We start from the raw sequence: 17831 nt of genomic DNA, 5'->3' as shown, positions 1-17831 counted from the left end.
TCTGTCGCGGCATAACAGCATCTAACAGCCCGTTTTATGAGTCAAAGACTTGTTCTGCTCCCGCTGCTATGGTCTTGGTCCGAGCATGCCGTTTGAGAAGCCCTTATTGGTAGAAGCAAGGAAGTATTTGTGTTTTGTCGTCTTTGCCAGCTCGTGAATCGTGAGAGGAAACGTAACAAAGTACACTGCAAGTGCAAATGCGTGTATTGCCTCAATAGCAGGTGGCGCTCGGCTTGATCTGTATATATAGAGAGAGCTAGCTCTTGGTTGCAGTGTTGAAGCTCAAGGTCTTCCGAAACCATCATACAATATCATCTATTCGAAATATACTCCTCTCTTCAAAGCAATCTCCAAACAACCCACCATGTCTCTGTACGAGATAAGTCCAGATACAAGCATCAATGTCGTTGCGTCTGGCAAGAAAGTCTCAACTCGACCAACACTCATCTTTCTCCATTTCTGGGGCGGTTCATCACGCACATTCACCAACACAATCACCTATCTTTCTCCACACTTTCACTGCATAGCGGTCGACTTTCCCGGCTGGGGATCTTCTATCGGACCACAGAAGTCGGAGGCATACTCAATAGCCCAACTCGCCATAGACATTGAAACCCTGATTCCCAAACTCGATGTCGAAGATTTTGTTCTCGTCGGCCATAGTATGGGCGGAAAAGTCTCGCAGCACATCGCTGGACGGAATCAACTTTCGGGATTGAAAGCAGTCGTGTTACTTGGACCAGCTCCGCCAACACCATTTAGTCTACCGCCAGACATGAAGCAGCAGCAAATCAGTGCGTACTCTAGCCATGAGTCGGCGGAATTTGTGGTGAGGAACGTGCTTTCATCCGCCCAGATCTCAGACGAGATGGTTTCGGCTTTGGTAGAGGACATGTTGAAGGGAACTGAACTTGCTACTAAAGCATGGCCTGCGTACGCAATGGCTGAAGACATTGCGACGGTGGCTAGGAAGATTACTGTGCCGGTTCTGGTCATCGGTGGGGAGCTAGACAAAGTTGAACCGATTCAAAGACTGGAGGAGAAAGTTCTAGCAAACATCAATGGTGCTGAAATGGTTCTGATTAAGGGGTCGGGTCACTTGCTACCAGTAGAAGCACCTGAGCAGGTTGCTAGTCACATTGAGGCTTTTGTGCAGAAGGTCACAGGTTGAAGTAACAATGCTTGATGTCATGTATTTACTCCACATTGATTCAACTTTGAGTATAAGTCAAGAATGCCCTCTCATCCCGACATGTGACCTATCCTACAATAATGAACTCATTTTCCTATCCTAAACAAAGCAGTATATCCGGCCGTGAACTCGTCGCTCATCAATCTGCAATCTATCCTACAAAGCACCTGATATCAACTTCGGCGTTTTAGTCCGAGAATGACTCAGCATCTGAATCGATTTCTCTGTACAAAGTGTACTCGAATCTGCCATCTATTCTGGCAGCAATACCCAATCTGATTGTGACCTCCTCGACTTCCGTAAGACCATGCTCTGGACTCTGTGCCATCACAGAAAGTAACATGCCTTGATTCGTATCTTGCAAAGTTGAGATATATGCAAGGATACCGCTGGAGGTGAAGGACGTCACAGCGTGGATGTTGAGAGCACGTAGATGGTGCAAGTTTGCCATACTGTGCCAAATATCATCTGTAACATCGTAACCACCAAACCATAACTCTTCCAAATTTTGCAGTTGAGGTACCAAAGCCAGAATCTCCTGTGTGCGGAAATAGTCGGAGGTGGATAGAAGATTGAGATACTTGAGCTTGCTCAAGCGAGAGATAGAGGTTATCAAATCTTCAATGTCATCACGAAAGGCGCCTTCTGGATCCGCTCGAAGCTCCAAGGATTCGAGGTTACTCTGATGTGATAATGCTTTGTGAAAGTCGCGATTACCGACCATGGGATAGCCAACAACTTGCAGCTTTTGAAGTCGGATGTTGTTTGACAGGCAGACTTCCGTAAGAATCACTGGGCCACTGACAAAGTTTCTGACAAGGAGCTCGCGAAGACTGGTGCATTTACTTAACCAGGCAACCACTTCGAGATATACATCATTCTCTGTTGCTTCTAAGTTGATTGTTCCGTCGGCGTCTGAGATTTCAAGACTTTCAAGTCTGTCGCAGCCCTGGAGGTAGGATAAATTCTTGATTGCATCCAGTTTTAGACCATCGAGCTTTAGTCTCTTCAAGGACTGGGCATGGTGATTCAGGGACAGCAGGCTTTGAGGGCCGACCGATGCAGCACTTATGGCGGCAAAAGAACGCAGGGAGTTTTGTCGTAGACCGCGGAAGAAAGCTGCTAGATCATTGTCCGTATCCGCCAGACACAGGTAAAATGTCAAGTCGTCGAAGTTATGACAGCTTTTCGTAATCGCTTCGGCCACATCTGCATTCAAGGCACCTCCATCCCACAAAGTCATGCTCTTTAGTTTGGACATACGGCTAACCCACTTTGGTAGAACAGTGGCACGAATATCTCCCGAAAGATCCTCAACAGCTACCGTGGCTCTGTTCTGGCTAGCGGCCTCGCTGATGAAGCTTGTTATTGATTCTCCAATAAGTTCGAGTACACTTTGGATATCGAGACGCTTCTTTGCTTTGGCTCCTCGAACCTTTAACTTCATGGGAGTTTCTGGCGCCTTGAGGAAGCCAGCCATATCTTCTGCGAAAAAGGACTCTTGAGCTTCGCGGAACATATTATCTTCCAGCAGATATGATAGATTTCGGAGGTCGAGGGACCTGATCCATAGGCAGTATGGGTATGCGGTATTCCCAAGACTTGACCGAGTGATAGACTTCCATTGAAGTGCCCAATTGAGAAACGTCCTCTTCTGCGCATCCAACCGCCCTTGAAAGGTATCATTTTGAGTGAGATCGTTGTCGTTGCCTTCGCTGCTTTTTACAGCCCATTGATTGTGAATTCTGGCATAAATTTTAGTCTGTATCTTGTATAGTAATCGTGATGTTTACCTGTACAGCCATAATAGAGCAGGGCCAACAAGAATCTTGCCGCTTAAAGCGCAGTTGAACAGAGTTCCGAATTCTTGTCTATTCGCGAGCTCCTCGCACACCATATGGTAAAAGTCTGTGGGAAGTTCCAGCATTGCGACGAAAGGGAAATGGTGTTTGCAAATTTAGAATCGTATCGTGTGATCCTGACCAGCTCGATGGGCAATCTACAAATATGAAATGCGCTGCCTGATGCTGTTGTTGACTAGAAGTGTATTTTAGGTTGACGCGGGGCAATTTTTGGAGATGCGCGTCATTGAGGATTGGTCGACGCGACTTCGGCTGCCTCATCTCGAGATCACGAAATTAAATGTACGACATACAAACAAGACTTTGAGATCAAAATATACGGAGGAAATTTCCAGCATCACGAGCAATAACTTTCCAGAAGAGTGATTATCCATGAAAATGTACCGGCGGTAATCTATCACAAGGACTGAAAGTTTCCCGCGTATCATGGCTATCTTAACCTTTACCTTGAGCCCTGAAGCCATCGGCAAGCTCTACGATTCTCTCGTTTGCCTAGGCAAGTTTAGTGAAGCTGTATCTATTGAAGCCTCCCATGACAAGGTCTGTGGCTCCCAATAATTCAATTCTGTTACCTGACTTCTCCAGCTTGTTTTGACAGCTCTGAATTCGTCTAAATCTGCATATTGCTCCTTCACCTTGATTGGGAACAAGTTCTTCTCCAAATATCTCTACAGGCCTGTCCGATCCAGCAATCAATCGAAGGAGAAGTTCACCTGCAAGATCTATAACAAGGTACGTTTTGTGCGTTGTAATATTTTCGCGCTCCATTCTGAAATTACCAAGGCACTTCTATCTGTTTTTAAGGGGAGGGTGGTCGACCCGACTCGAGAAAAAGACACTGCGGTCGAGAGGTGTGATGTTTCTGTTGAAGATGGAGAGGGCAAATCCAAGAGCAGATTTGTTATCAAGATGGTCTGTCGGCATGGTATGTTCTGTCATTCATCGCAAGACGGTATTTCTTACTGACTATGAAGGTGTCCTAAAAACGTTTCGCTTAACCTTTGAGTCAGTTGCACCTATGCATGCTCTCTTCGTTAGGGAAAGTGCAAATAATTGCTGGTCAATCTCGTCCAGGACTCTCAAAGAATTCGTGGAGCATTTTGGACCAGGTACGGAACAACTGGACATTTATTCGGAAGATGCACGTGTCAGCTTTACCAGCTACACGGAGAAAATCATGTCTGGAAACGGTAAGTCGAGGACGCCTTCAAACGCTGTGTGGCGCTAACGGCATTTTAGAAATCTTGAAGCAACCACTGCATACCACTATTGCTGTGGACACTTTAGAATTCGGGGAGTTCGCGGTGGAAGAAAAACTCCACATTGTAATCAGTGTTAAAGACTTTAAGTCAATGGTTGCACACGCAGGCATTTTGAACGTGTTAGTCAAAGCATTGTATTCACGTCCATCAAGCCCGATGCAGCTTTCATACAGCGATGAGGGTATCATGAGTGAATTCATTCTCATGACTATTGGGGAATCTAGAGGCGGTTCGGCCACGCCAGCAAATGCTTCCAGAACAGGATCAAAGCGTCCAGCTTCAAAACAGCCTCTTGAAGCCACCTCAAGTCCGAAGAGGACAGCAACATCAATGCCACCTCCACCAATGAATGCGGCTCCCAGTCTCAACCGAGAAACTACGAGGTCAAGGATATCAAGACCTTCTCCGCCACCTCCACAACCCAGTGTTCAGTCCCAAAGTCTCTTTCTCGAAGGCGACGACGACCGAAGATGGGACCCGGCGAATTTCGATGGAGAAGAAGAAGAGGAAATGCTCCTTTGGGACACTGGTGGAGAAAAGGTAAGGAGCATAAACTTTTGGAGAGCGCATGATAACCTTTCGAAGGATGCTGTGACTATGAATTCTGCTCGCCGCCATCAAGGATCTGCGCAACAAGATCAAGATTCCAATGATCGAAGAAGACCGCCCGCACAAGAATCCGGAGATTACAATCTGATCCCCACTCAGCGGCTTGCACCTACTCAAAGGCTCTCGGAAGTAGGTTCATCCACGCTTCTCCTGTCATAAGTGACTAATAAGTGATAGGTCCGGGGAATGTTTGATGACTGACCAAGTCTCATGAGCGTTGCTGAGATGGTCCCGTAGCTCTCCATTACTCCCTGACGATTAGCGCGAATTGAGAAGCCTTTTCCTGATTGCTTGCCCAACCTACGACAGTTGCATTGTTCGTTGCTTGCTGATCAACCGGCCGGGGCATGTTAGGTAGTAAGACAAATCCAGCTAGTAGCACAACCAGCTCCAATACTAGAGATCTTGCTCTCTGCTGGTAGATATTTGGAGGATGCAATGACATTCCATCTCCCTTGTACATCCCCATCTGTTGTATCTGGCCCGCAGTTCCCATGTTCTCCCCAACCCCAGACAAGAACTTCTCCATCTTTGGTAAGTCCAAGGCCATGTTCACTACCAATCGCAATGTGCGATAGTGGTGGAAGTCCAGCTGGGGCGAGTTGCCCATGATCGTCTCTGCCCCATGATAGGAGTGTGCCATCCTGTTTGAGGACAAAAACACTGCCCCAACTTGCTCCCACATCCTTCCACTGACGCACATCTTCTGGGGCCGAAGACTTCACGCCAGCCTTGTCAGATCCGAGAATTGTGTATCGTCCACTTGTAGGCTCACCAAGCAGATATGTGAACTCTCTTCCGCATACTGCTTTGACGACTTTGAAATCCAACTGCGAGATCTTCCTCGGGCTGTGGACGATACCTTCAGGTTGGCCTAGTTGACCCTTTCTACCGCTTCCCCATCCGTAGACATCCCCATTGCTCAGGACCACAACTACATGGCTTACAGCAGCAGCTAAATCGACTACTTCGAGATTGTCAGGGGGGAAATTGTTGATAAGCGAGGCTTTGGCGGAGCGGAATAAAAACTCTCCTTGGCCGAGTTCTCCTTTGTTGCCAATCCCAAGGGTATAAAGCTGAGTGTTACGTCCGTGTTCGTCCTTTTGAACAACGACAGTGACTTCCCAGGTAGCAGCACAGAAAACGGTTGGAGTCGTGTTGAGTGTCGAGTCTTCGGAAGTAAGGCGCAACTGGTAGAATCGAATATCGTTCTCTGATGTCCCAGAAACGATTCCACAAGCCCCGGTAGTCTTATCCCCAGAACAATACAATGTACCAGAGGATAATAAAAGAGTATGATTGCCTCCTGCTTTTACTTGAGTGATGGGTTGGTCGGGATCATTGGCGAAGAGAACTTGTTTGGGAACCGAGACATCTTCTTTATGTCCAATCCCAAGCTGACCAGAGCCATTGGACCCTATTGCATAGATTGTCGTCATTATTGTAAATATTGAGCTCGAGATTCGAGATTGAAAATCCTCTTTTGATTGTGGTAGGCACGTGATAGAAAAGTTCAAGATATCGAGCTAGGCTTTTCTGGGCTTAGTCTCGCTTCGACAGCAGCACATTGATTTTCTGAATTCGAAAAAGTTCCCAATCCCTCGACGACAACCATCGACAACCATCGACAACCGCCACGATGCCTGCCCCCAAGAAAACCGGTAGCGCTACCACTGCGCAAGTCGCAAAGACGTGAGATTCCCTTTACCCTCGAAGAGCTGATCGAAAGCGTTGGGTTCAGATTAGTCGGTGTCTCCTCGCTGAGCTCCAACGTATCGATAGTCAGCTTCAGAGTGACCGATACAATGGCGGCCAGCTCGATCCTTCCTGCGGCACTCCCTCGTCGGTCCAGATACTGCAATTTGCATCACGAGAGACGTTCTGCGGGGTCTTGAGGTTGAAGATTCAGATCTTCTCTTTCAAATTCATTACCGCAACTTAATCTGGTACTTCCTGTGCTTGAAGCACTTGGCACGAAAGATGATTGCGTGTATCAATCCTAGACATATGTCTAGGGTCTTGTCGGATGAGATTCAGATTCGATTGGCACAGCTACCAAGATGTCTTTACAAAAGGATTGAAGGGACAGCGTGCCATTGAAACATCTCACTGATTAAAATCATACTTCGAGTTAGCCATCTGCGAGAATGCCGCGCTACAGCTGCAATTCCCTTTCGGCGCTCTTCATACATTATGTATGCGTGGCACAAGACTAACCTGACACAGCTCTGTCCCAACTGCCGATCAAATCCTCGTCCCGGAGACTCTCTTGAAGAAGCGCAAGAGCCAGGAGAAGGAAAGAGAGGCTCGCACCGCCGAGCTCGAGAAGAAGAAGAAGGTTCGTCAGTTTTCATCGAATACACATACTGGCATTGGAGGACTTTAATGATGCATAACACCATTTTTGCGACTAGATACCAAAGGTGTCGATGCTGTCGCTAAATTAACCATCTTTCGGGTCTGAATTGTCACATACAATGCCAGGCTGTGTACTTGTTCAAGAAATTGGACAACATAACTGACATTCTCTGAAGGCACAAAAGGAGAAGCGTGGTGTTATCTTCAAGCGTGCCGAGAAGTACGTTAAGGAGTACCGCGACCAGGAGCGTGAGAAGATTCGTCTCCAACGTCTTGCCAAGCAAGAGGGTTCTTTCCACATCCCTGCTGAGGATAAGTTGGTCTTCGTTGTCCGTATCAAGGGGTATGTCATTTCTAGAATCAATGTGGAATTCTTCTAATTGTATCCAGTATCAACAAGATCGCACCAAAGCCCCGCAAGATCCTCCAACTCCTCCGTCTCCTCCAGATCAACAATGGTGTCTTTGTCCGCATGACTAAGGCTACCCTCGAGATGCTCAAGGTCGTCGAGCCATGGATTGCTTATGGATACCCCAACCTCAAGACTGTCCGTGAGCTGATCTACAAGCGTGGATATGGAAAGGTCAACAAGCAACGCATTGCTCTTACCGACAACGCCATCATCGAGGAGTCCCTTGGCAAGTACGGTATCGTCTGTATGGAGGATTTGATCCACGAGATCTTCACCGTCGGCCCAAATTTCAAGCAGGCTGCCAACTTCTTGTGGCCCTTCAAGCTCTCCAACCCTACCGGTGGCTTCCGGTAAGTCTACATGTCCTCACAACACCTGCATCGTTGCTAACTCCTCCACAGCAGCAGGAAATTCAGACATTTCGTGGAAGGTGGTGATTTGGGCAATCGTGAGGACAAGATCAACTCTTTGATCCGCTCGGTATGTTCTCAGATGTCTGAATCCTAATTTGTCCAACGCTCACACAATATATTTAGATGAACTAAATTCCGATTTGATAAGCATCTAGGTCTAGCTGGGGTTTACTTCCTTGTTTGTTGCTTAGCTATTCAGCATGAAATGGCGCAAAAGCATCAAAAATGAATGACATATGAAACGCAAATTCTTTCCATTACGTATCTGTGTGTGTTCTCTGTGAACCTTTTTACTCGTTATATATATCCGCCCTTTCAATTACTTTGTTCAATTCTTTGAACCTCCCATAGTCTTAGGAGATTCGGTAGAGAGTGCTCTGGTTTCCCTGTTCAGAACAGCCACACTAGCATGCCACCTACAGTTGCTGAGCGGCACTCCAGAATTTTATTCCAACGGACTCCAACGTGTTGTTAGTCAGCAGAAGCATGATGTCCGAGTCCGGTACATCAAATTCATGGATTTTTTTGTTTCTCTCTCTTAGCCTATGCTGGAGTTGATAGCAGCATAGGCGAAGCCAGAATTGCTTACACTTGCTTCCAGGTTTCTTGGCGTCCATGTGCCTAGAGTACCCCGTGCTAGCTTCCATGCAATACATTATGCGCATCGATACTCACTTCTGGGTCTGGGTCTGGATCAGTCAGACAATGACCGTCACCTGCGAGTGATGAGGGCATCTCCTTTTCGAGCTTGCGGATAGGAAGGCGACCTACTGAGAAAATCTAAACTTCCGAGAGCACGTTCAAGGTCACTATCGAGGACTTCTCGAAGCTTCTATATTTCGTCTAGGCCATTCACTGCCACAGGATCCAGGGACAATACGATTTTTTGAGAGACCAGATTCTTCAGCGAATTTAATAAACAAGCCAAGTCCCATTATAGCTGGAACAATAAGACAGTTAATCGGAACGTGGCGTGAATTCGTGAGCCGCCTCATACGTTTGGATCTTCGAAACTCCCATCTGCTTCTACATCTTGGTTCAGATTCTTGGGAAAGTCGATAGGAGCGTCAAGAAGAATAAGCAGAGGATACATATCTTGATACTTCTCGACACTTTCGACCAATATACGGTGCATCACATCTTCAAGGACATAGTCCTTTTACTCGCAGGAGAGGGCCATTGCTTGACCGACCCCGACCCGAGAATTGATGCGCAAAATAAATCCATGATGCATCTGGGTTGCCAATACAGCATGCTCGACAATCGTTGTGCCTCTCCTCCGTGGCATAAGCGCGAGAAGCATACCGATGTGGGACAAGGCCCGCCAGAATGGACCGTGGTTGTATCATTCCAACGACGCTGACGAGAAAGGTGAACCTGAGAATGATGCTACACAATCTCGGGTGATCGTGCCTGACATTCTGACCAGCAAGATGAAGCGGACTGCTTACAAGCAGACAAATCAACCCAAGCGTAAGATACTCTGATATCCCTTTGCCATTCCGATGTACTGACTTATTTAGGTGGGGAGGAGAGTGACGAAAATGCCGAAGAGATCCTTATGGCTATGGCTATAGAAGAGTCCAATAAACAACCCAGGAAGCAGGCGACAGATAAGCGATTTGAAGACCTGGTATCCAATCTTCCTGCCTATCATCAACACTAGGAAGATAATGCTGACCGGGAAGCCAGCGCTGAAGATCCCGATCCATCTGATGTGGATGAGAACTGGGTTATATCTAACCCCCACGCTGAAAACTCGCAGATAGTCAAAGGCTCTCAAAAGTCTGCGGTCGAAGACCCTGTTGTTACAGAGCCTGCGTCAAGCTCGAAGTCTGTCAGGAGTCACAAAAGCAGCATATGATAGAGTTGTGGAAGATTTAAGCATTTCGGCTATTGCGTGGCGCTATCTCCGATAATGTGAAGTGCCAAGTCACTAAGGCTTACAGGAAGTTGCGGATTGAAGTCATTGACGAGCACGGTCTGGACTTCAATGGATTTGGGGAGAATGGTGGTCTTATGGACGGAGAAGTCGATTCTCCCCTGTTCAAGTTTCACGGTGCTGAACAAGTCGATGATAACTAACGACCTGATACAGTCACTAACCATGGGTTCATGCTGTTATCGACGACATTCTCTTAGGTTGATGAAACAGAGGTCTGCAGACCGAGGCGTGGAATCGTCGAGATCGTTACATTGAGAATACATTGGAGAATTATTGGAAAAGCGCTGTCAAATGTAAGCTATAAAACGGCATAGGATCAATATCTACGTAAACGACTTTGCAATGTCTTTCCTTACGTTTCGGCTTATAGATTGTGAAGTACGAAATGACCTCGAATGTCCCGGCGAACGAATCGGCTTTTGAAGTCCAAAAGTTGTAGTCAAAGCAGGGACAATCATTGCCTCTTGATATGGCATGCAATAGAATTTATGATTCAGCTATCTTGAATATGAGCCAGTGTTTGCAAGTTCATATCCGCGCTCGAGTTCCAGGTGACGGGAAGACAAATCAAGAAGAGGATGGTGGTAGGGAAGTCTTTTATGTTCAAGATCCGGCAAAGCTGCGGTGCTAGCATCGCTTTGAGCAGAGGTCTAAAGTGAAAGTAATCAAGATGGACTGCGGGGAAAATGTTTGGGGATGGATTGAGGAGGATTGAAGTTGAGAGAAATTCCTTTTATTCGAAATCTGCAGCGCTAGCACGGTAATTTTATATCAGATGTTAGAGGCGACTAATACTGTAGAATTTAGCTTTTACAATGTAGACTCGTGCTTTCGTAGCATACCCTGAATACCTTATATAAAAACTTAAAAAAAAAACAGTTTTCAAGTTGAATATTGGCGATTGTATTGAGTACTCGCTTACGGAAAAGGGGCCAGTCGACAAGGTTACTCCGTCCCAGAAACTCATCTCTCTTAAGCCACATAAAGCAGCTTCATCAAACTCAGCTATACTATTCATACTGCCCGTTTCATCAATGTCCCGGTCTTAGCTAGACTTTCCGATTCTCTGCGAGCCATATCTCAAATAACAAAGTTTTTTCTGCCAAGCATCACATACGACTCAGTATTTTGTGAAGGATGACACAAGATCGGATCAGCAACTTGAAGGACAAAATGTCAATTAAACCACATGTACCACCAAGAAGAGCACATGAGTACACGGTGCATGCTACGGTACGATTATTGATCTTGAACTCTTGGACTCCACATTAAGCGAGATGTAAACAAACCAAACCTCAAGTTCCTCCCTTGAAAAAATGACGAAAAAAATGCTACCAGGATCTCCTCACCTAAAAATCATAAAAGAAAGAAGCAAAAACTCAGACCTCGCCCGTCGATTTGGGGGAGGTCGTAGAAAACTTGCTCGGTGTCGTATGCAGTTTTTAAAGTCGCGTTCGTTCGATCGATCGTATGCGGGCCAGGCGATTTTAACTATTCCAACTCTTAGCATCACAATTGTCCTGAGTGGCTGCCTAACCAACACGCCATGTGAGCTTATGAGTGAGGAACTGCTTATTTTAAAATATAAGGGAGTTAGCTCGCTAGCCTTTCCCCCAGTATGAGTACGCTAAGCGTGATACTTTTGAACTACCATGGTCTGTCTCATTGCCCGAACTTACCGCAGTGAAGGTCAAGCAGCATTCAAAGTGCCTTGTCTTCTGGTGCATTTTATTTAACTTCGGTTGCTAACTATGAGGAGGTTGATAATTATTCATGCCACGGCAACTTGTTGTGAGATTGTCTCCCTTTGCGCATGCGGTACATTGCAACTCAACTTCATCACCTAGACTCTACTAAGCTTGTATACTGCAATAAGCGCCTGCAATCCACTGTTTGATAGTGAGACAGCCTTTGAAAATAGTGCCTCAAAGCCGATACTCCGATGATAGCACACCGGCTGGTCCTGCTCCTATTTGTTGACAAGGCTATCGTCGTATTGACCAATTCGTAAGTTTCCTAGAGGATGCTTCTTCCGCCATTTGCCAAGCATAAGCTTGAGACCAGCTTCCTTTGCCAAGTTACGATCGCTTCCCTTCAGCTCGTTGACCTAGGTCAACAGACACTCCTTTTTGAGTGTTCATGTAAAATCTGCGTCCACACTTCCGCTCTGACGCAAGCTGCGATGAGTACCAGAGATACCTCCTTGGGCCAATCTGCCTGGCCCTTCTTGACATGCTTAGCTCGAGAGCTGGCATAAAAGCCTCCAGGTTCTTGCTCATTCGTCGCTGTTTTGATATTTCCAGCATCCCTTTGTTTTGCCAGAGTTTTCGCTTGCGAGATTCGTACGAGCAACCAAGTTTTGAAAATCTTCTTGACGATGGCATTCGACCAAGGCCTTTTGTGTCAGGCTTGCTCTCTCACCATGCCAGTTCTGGATGAACATTTCGGGTTTGTTAACAACAACCGACTTGACTATGTCTCCGCGAAAGAGCTATTTTCGAAGCGTCAATGCCTGTCGCGCCGCCACAGATTTCTCCCTGTTAGGAAGAAACTGCTCCCGTCCACGAGTCGGAAGGTGACTCACGGGCTTGATCTATTCGGCTCTGGCTGTAGGGAAGCTTATTTTGAGATCCTGGACGCGTACCAGCTTGGTCGAGTAACGAAACAGCGTCTGGCAGCGACACATCCTATCTTGGCGGCAGAGCAACTTTATCCTGAAGCGTTTCCACTTTGTGTCTAATGCCTGCATAATTTCAGCTGGCTTCACATCCTCTTGCAGTATCGAATGAGTGAAAAGTGGGCAGCTGGAGGCTGATGGTTCCTGATCTGTTAGGCTACACTCGTGTGAAGTAGTTCGTGCACCAATGATTGCCGTCTGAGAGTGCGGGATGATTCCATTTTTCATTCGCTCATGCTACCTAGGCATGGATCTTAATTCTTCACTTTCTCGTCTCCCAAAAAGTAGCAAGAAGGGTTGGGCATCGACGGCTACCCACCTGGCTTCTCAAGCAGGTACCAACGAGGCAACCACTCCACTCCAATTAATCATCCCCCATCCAAAGTCCATATCTCGAAGCAATATCCAGAACAGCCCCGACTCATATCTTAATATCGAAGCTTGTTCCACATCCACAACTGCTAGTAGCCAAGGGATTATCCACAATCTTAAACTGACTTCCGATCAGCTCCATGGTGAAATCTACCTTGCTATCCTTCAGCAACTCCAGACTAGGCTGGTCCATCACAACCATAGCACCATCGGCCTCAAACACGATATCATCTTCGCCAAGCTTCGCGTCCTTCTCGTCCTTGGTATGTTTGCTTCGAGTATCAGGTCCTGGCGAGCCTGATGGCATGGCATTTGGGTCGCTTGAGGACGTATTCAAAGCTAGAGTTGCTTCTTCTTCTACCGAATTGCTGAGTTGAAGTGGGGAAGGTAATGTGGTAAGAGACATGAGGTATTGAAAGCCGTGACATCCACCACTTTCGACCGTAATCCGCAGTGCTAGATTGCTATTGGAATCTTTGTTCATAATCTCTTTCAGGCGCTAACTCGAGTCAGTCATGTTTAACCATATGCAAGCCAGACAGTACTTACATTCGCAGCTCTAGGCGTAATCTCTATGTTCATGTCGTTGCCATCATCATCTTTGCGTGGATTGAAGATAGCAGTCGTTTGTTGGTGTCTTGTAGAGGATGTGAAGGCACGGTTCTGTGGAGGACGGCCCTTGGATACAGTCTTCGTAGCCCAGCCATGGTGAAGTGCTGCTAAGAGAACATTTGGAATGAGGAAATCGAGGACCGGAGGGGCGTTGTATAGATGTCTGCGCGGGGCAAGCTGCATGAAGGCTTGTGCAGCAGACGGAGAAGTTGAGGTTGACAGCCGCGGACAGCTTCTTGCTACACACCGGGCTGCCATGGCTATTGACTGTAAATACTAAAACACAGTATCACAAGTCAAGTTGGTATCTAGATGCAGGGATAATACAAGCAAAAGTTTATGGCGGTCCATCGGCCATCGGCGTTTAAGAATACACCAAACGGGCTAGCGCATGTGCGTCATATCTAATGGAGGCGCAATACCTAGTCATCTCGAAAACAAAGTCGAAGTTCATAGTCCAAAATCGAAATCATTAATTGTTTCTTACAAAGATTCTGCCTGGGTCGGACTTTTTGAAAGTCCTCAAGCCTCATCATTTATGCGCCTCACCAAGTTTGTAGAGTTTGCGTGGCAGAAAGTGGCTTGTACATTTGTAATCGCTCCCAGGGACAGAAAATACGGGGGCCGGTTCTGTCACACGAGAATATCACAATCTCCCGGTATTTCTCTACCGCCTACGAAGTGAAAGTCTTCAAACTTTCAGGAACATCTCTCGAGAAACTTCCCAACCTTTGCATATAAAAAATCTCAAGTCAATTATTAGTAAAATGTTTGACAGGAGCTTGAGTTCGTCAGACTTCCGCACTGTGCTGAAGTCAGCTGCTTATTTCTGACCCTGTGAGATCGCCAAGCATTCGGTCTTCGCGCGCTCGCTTCGCGCCTTTGGCTTCTCGGATTCCTCCAATTTCTGAGGTTGAATGCGACAGGTGACAATCATGCTGTTTTGGCTAACTGCTGGCTAACACCTCTACATTCAATCTAGAGTTATATATAAGTAAGTGGAGTTCTTCACGTCCACAATCTTCTTCATCATTTTCATCTAACCATCCGCCTACCATACCCGTACCTGCACATATATCATACTCACAATTTGAACACGTCCATTGACCAATCAAAACTCACACATTTCACAATATCCTATTTTGAGTCCGAGCTGCGAATAGCCAGAATGGTCAATATCAAGAGCGTACGAGAGTCCAACCTGGCCTTCAAGCTTTCTGGTCATGCTTCAGGCTTGGTTGCGGTCTTCGTTGGAGCCACCAGTGGAATTGGCAAAGGCACATTGAAACAATTTGCCAAATATGCTCAAGCTCCCAAGGTGTATATTCTTGGGAGATCTAAGAAGGCGGCACATCCACTTTTGGATGAGCTTCAGGCATCGAATCCCCAAAGCAAATTTGAATTCATCGAAACGGAAATCTCGTTGATGAAGAACGTTGATCTGGCCTGTGATCAGATCAAGGCCAACGAGAAGAAGGTCGATATATTATTTACGTCGCCTGGATATCTATCATTCGACAGCAGAAAAGGTTTGTCTTACCCCTCCCTATATTCGCTACACTGTACTAACTCGGTCGTTAGAGAGCGTCGAGGGAATGGATATTCCACACGCCTTGCGGTACTACACCCGCCTCCGATTTGCCTACAACTTGATCCCACTTCTTCTAGAGAGTCCAAATCCTCGAGTGGTTTCCATTCTCGCAGGCGGTCAGGAGTCCGAAATCGACATCAACGATCTTGAAGTCCGGAACGACTTCTCATTCATTAAGGCAGCCAAGAACGGAACAACTCAAACAACCCTTGCTTTCGAGGAACTGGCCAAATCATATCCATCCATCTCTTTCCTTCACAAATATCCAGGATTTGTGAATACAGGCGTAATAGCAAGACTTCTAAGCACCGCGCCTGGGATTTTTTACTACCCGGCAGCGTTGGCGAGTTTTCTCGTGCTACCAATCCTTAATCTTTTCTCGACTTCGGAAGATGAAGCAGGAGAGCGAGGCTTGTTTCTTGTCACCAGTGCAAGATATCCTCCTGCAAAGCCCAAGACAGAGTTCGTTGGTGTGGAAGTGCAAGGGATACCTGTTGCAACGGCCTCTGTCGTCAAGGATGGTCAGGGAAATGGCGTTTACAGACTGACTTCAGATGACGAGAGCGCCCCAGAATCCCCTGTCCTCCCAGGCTATAGGCTAGATCATGTTGATAAGACCGTTTGGGAGGAGACTGTTGCGGCATGGGATCGCGCTCTGGAGAAGTCGACGTAGTTGAGATTTAGCGGGCTCGATAATTTTTCTATACTAGTATAGCACACTTAATGGATCTCCTATTCGATACGTCCTTGTCCTGTAGTGAAGTACCATCTTAGTGTATTGTTGGGATTTGTCTTTTGTATACCCGTCATATGGACAACAAGAAAAAAAAAACCCATGCGGCAATTATCATCCACAAAGAACCATTCGCATGTATCACAATAACTATATCCATCACTAAATAAGGAATCTCAAAGGACTTTGTGTGTTTGAACAATTGCATTTACTCTTCTCAGGATAGTTATTAGGCTAACTAAGCTTGGTACATACAATGATGCGCCAGGCGATTGGATGGAGCTCCACTAGCATCCGGGCAATGTGGGAGGGTCATATATGCACGAGTCCTAGACTCGTTGCTGATGACGTTCCTGCTGTCTCTTCTTCTTTGGCTTCACGGCTAGACAGCTAGATAGCATGCCTTGTTTCTTGCCTTTCAGAAGTTCTCGGCCCATTTCAACTCAAGGTGATTTGGTCTGAGATCACGGTTGAGCGGCGATTATTTGATTCCAGCCATTGTGGAAGCAATCCATGCCAAAGCATGCATGTCAGGTTTTGGAGGCCTTTTCATGATCCTGGACCTCAACGAAGAATCTTCGTACTGCCAGTATCAACAACCGCCGAGTCCTTCGGGTGGTAGAATGGTGACGGCCTCTTCGATACATCCACGCTCTCTCCAAAGAACAAGGACGTTTTATGCACCTTTGCATGGTTAAAGTCAAGCCATACAATCATCCTTTCCAACAGTCCGTCTAGTCCCAGGTGGCCAAGTCCCCCACGCATCTCCACCATCCTCTGCAAGCCCTTCATGTGCACACGGTAAGAGGATGCGTCGCCATACATGGATTCTAGGAGAGACATGCAGAAGACGGCACCTATGGTAAAGTCATCCGGTTTATGTTCCATTTTCGATAAAGCGTCGTTGATTCCTAATATCGCCTTTTGATGAAGGTCAAGCAGGTTTGGAGTCGCCGGCGACCGCTTGTAATAAATCGAGGCAGCAAAAGCCAGTGCAGCATAGAACGTTGTTGGATGATTCATAATGAATGGGAACCAAGCAGTTCTCAAAAGGAACACTTCTCCTTTCCGAGCTAAACCTGGTGTGTCTATGAGAACGTGCGTAAGGTCTACAGGGTATTAGTTGTTCAGTCAATTTTTGAGTCGAAACATAGGCCAAACTTACAGAAATCTAAGATCGGGCCATAGTGTGGTTTCCAAGGTACCGGATAAGACTCAAACGGGTCGACTCTCGTACCACTGAAGGTTGGAGTGGCAGGTGAAGACCCGTAAGTAGACCCCAGGACATCTAACTCGGACCCCGTGAGACCACCTGACTGCAAGACATGGAAGTTGATGGAGTCCGAAGACGACTCTGATGAGAATGTGGGCGTGCTAGGATACTCTTCGGTCGTCACCACCACTCTCTTGCTGGAGGAACGGCGAGTTGAAGGGGCATCTCTATCGTCATCTTTGTGGTGTTGATAGTATGCCACATGTGAGCGCACGGCTCTCTTTCTAGACCGCGTCTTCGATTCATTTGGGTTGGTGATGGTGACAAAGCTAAATGCAGGAGGGGGTTTAGGCGCGGCTCGCTCTGAGCGATTGCGATTCATCTTACCCAGCAGTCTGGGGCAGCTGGCTTGTGTCCGATGGATGACCGGGAGCAGGCAGGACGACGAAGCAGCACTCGCATGGAAATTTCTGGCGCAGCTTTTGGGAACATAGCGTCCGTCTGCCAGGTACCTGATGGCATACAGTGAAGAAGCCGACACTACGACACTAATGCGACTCGCAGCGCTTGCGATCGTCGA

The 17831-nt window shown here is 46.9% G+C and overlaps 8 protein-coding genes across 8 annotated transcripts; 4 read left to right on the top strand and 4 right to left on the bottom strand.

Moving 5' to 3' along the window:
• Positions 1-23: 23 nt before the first annotated feature.
• Positions 24-1233, top strand: LY89DRAFT_688930 (alpha/beta-hydrolase). The gene has a single exon (XM_018215808.1). The coding sequence runs from the start codon at positions 365-367 to the stop codon at positions 1169-1171; it is 807 nt and encodes a 268-aa protein (XP_018066115.1). The 5' UTR covers positions 24-364; the 3' UTR covers positions 1172-1233.
• A 146-nt stretch (positions 1234-1379) lies between these two features.
• LY89DRAFT_654533 (uncharacterized protein) lies at positions 1380-3119 on the bottom strand (the record flags this gene model as incomplete). Its single annotated transcript, XM_018212304.1, has 2 exons — positions 1380-2910; positions 2986-3119. 2 exons carry the CDS (start codon positions 3117-3119, stop codon positions 1380-1382), a joined length of 1665 nt encoding a protein of 554 aa, XP_018066114.1.
• A 206-nt stretch (positions 3120-3325) lies between these two features.
• Positions 3326-5201, top strand: LY89DRAFT_233184 (Rad9-domain-containing protein). The gene is made up of 6 exons (XM_018206042.1): positions 3326-3594; positions 3640-3786; positions 3838-3979; positions 4029-4244; positions 4294-5054; positions 5103-5201. The coding sequence occupies exons 1-6, from the start codon at positions 3481-3483 to the stop codon at positions 5124-5126; spliced, it is 1404 nt and encodes a 467-aa protein (XP_018066113.1). The 5' UTR covers positions 3326-3480; the 3' UTR covers positions 5127-5201.
• Positions 5180-6384, bottom strand: LY89DRAFT_233187 (RCC1/BLIP-II protein). Its single transcript, XM_018206043.1, has one exon. It carries the CDS (start codon positions 6362-6364, stop codon positions 5276-5278), a length of 1089 nt encoding a protein of 362 aa, XP_018066112.1. The 5' UTR covers positions 6365-6384; the 3' UTR covers positions 5180-5275.
• Positions 6385-6564: 180 nt separating this feature from the next.
• LY89DRAFT_739173 (60S ribosomal protein L7) lies at positions 6565-8240 on the top strand (the record flags this gene model as incomplete). The annotated part of the gene is made up of 6 exons (XM_018220441.1): positions 6565-6617; positions 7152-7263; positions 7460-7626; positions 7674-8045; positions 8097-8175; positions 8232-8240. 6 exons carry the CDS (start codon positions 6565-6567, stop codon positions 8238-8240), a joined length of 792 nt encoding a protein of 263 aa, XP_018066111.1.
• Positions 8241-13151: 4911 nt separating this feature from the next.
• Positions 13152-13972, bottom strand: LY89DRAFT_594722 (uncharacterized protein; the record flags this gene model as incomplete). The annotated part of the gene is made up of 2 exons (XM_018209818.1): positions 13152-13601; positions 13652-13972. The coding sequence occupies 2 exons, from the start codon at positions 13970-13972 to the stop codon at positions 13152-13154; spliced, it is 771 nt and encodes a 256-aa protein (XP_018066110.1).
• Positions 13973-14882: 910 nt separating this feature from the next.
• LY89DRAFT_739170 (uncharacterized protein) lies at positions 14883-15978 on the top strand (the record flags this gene model as incomplete). Its single annotated transcript, XM_018220440.1, has 2 exons — positions 14883-15243; positions 15296-15978. The coding sequence occupies 2 exons, from the start codon at positions 14883-14885 to the stop codon at positions 15976-15978; spliced, it is 1044 nt and encodes a 347-aa protein (XP_018066109.1).
• Positions 15979-16132: 154 nt separating this feature from the next.
• LY89DRAFT_786621 (uncharacterized protein) lies at positions 16133-17828 on the bottom strand. The gene is made up of 2 exons (XM_018223003.1): positions 17204-17828; positions 16133-17147 (listed from the first exon to the last, which is right to left on the bottom strand). Exons 1-2 carry the CDS (start codon positions 17631-17633, stop codon positions 16603-16605), a joined length of 975 nt encoding a protein of 324 aa, XP_018066108.1. The 5' UTR covers positions 17634-17828; the 3' UTR covers positions 16133-16602.
• Between the last annotated feature and the right edge of the window lie 3 nt (positions 17829-17831).

Source organism: Mollisia scopiformis (genome assembly GCF_001500285.1).
Source record: "Mollisia scopiformis unplaced genomic scaffold LY89scaffold_23, whole genome shotgun sequence".
Classification (NCBI taxonomy): Eukaryota; Fungi; Ascomycota; class Leotiomycetes; order Helotiales; family Mollisiaceae; genus Mollisia; species Mollisia scopiformis.
The sequence above is the reverse complement of the archived record's forward strand: the minus strand, read 5'-3'. Positions and strand labels throughout refer to the sequence as shown.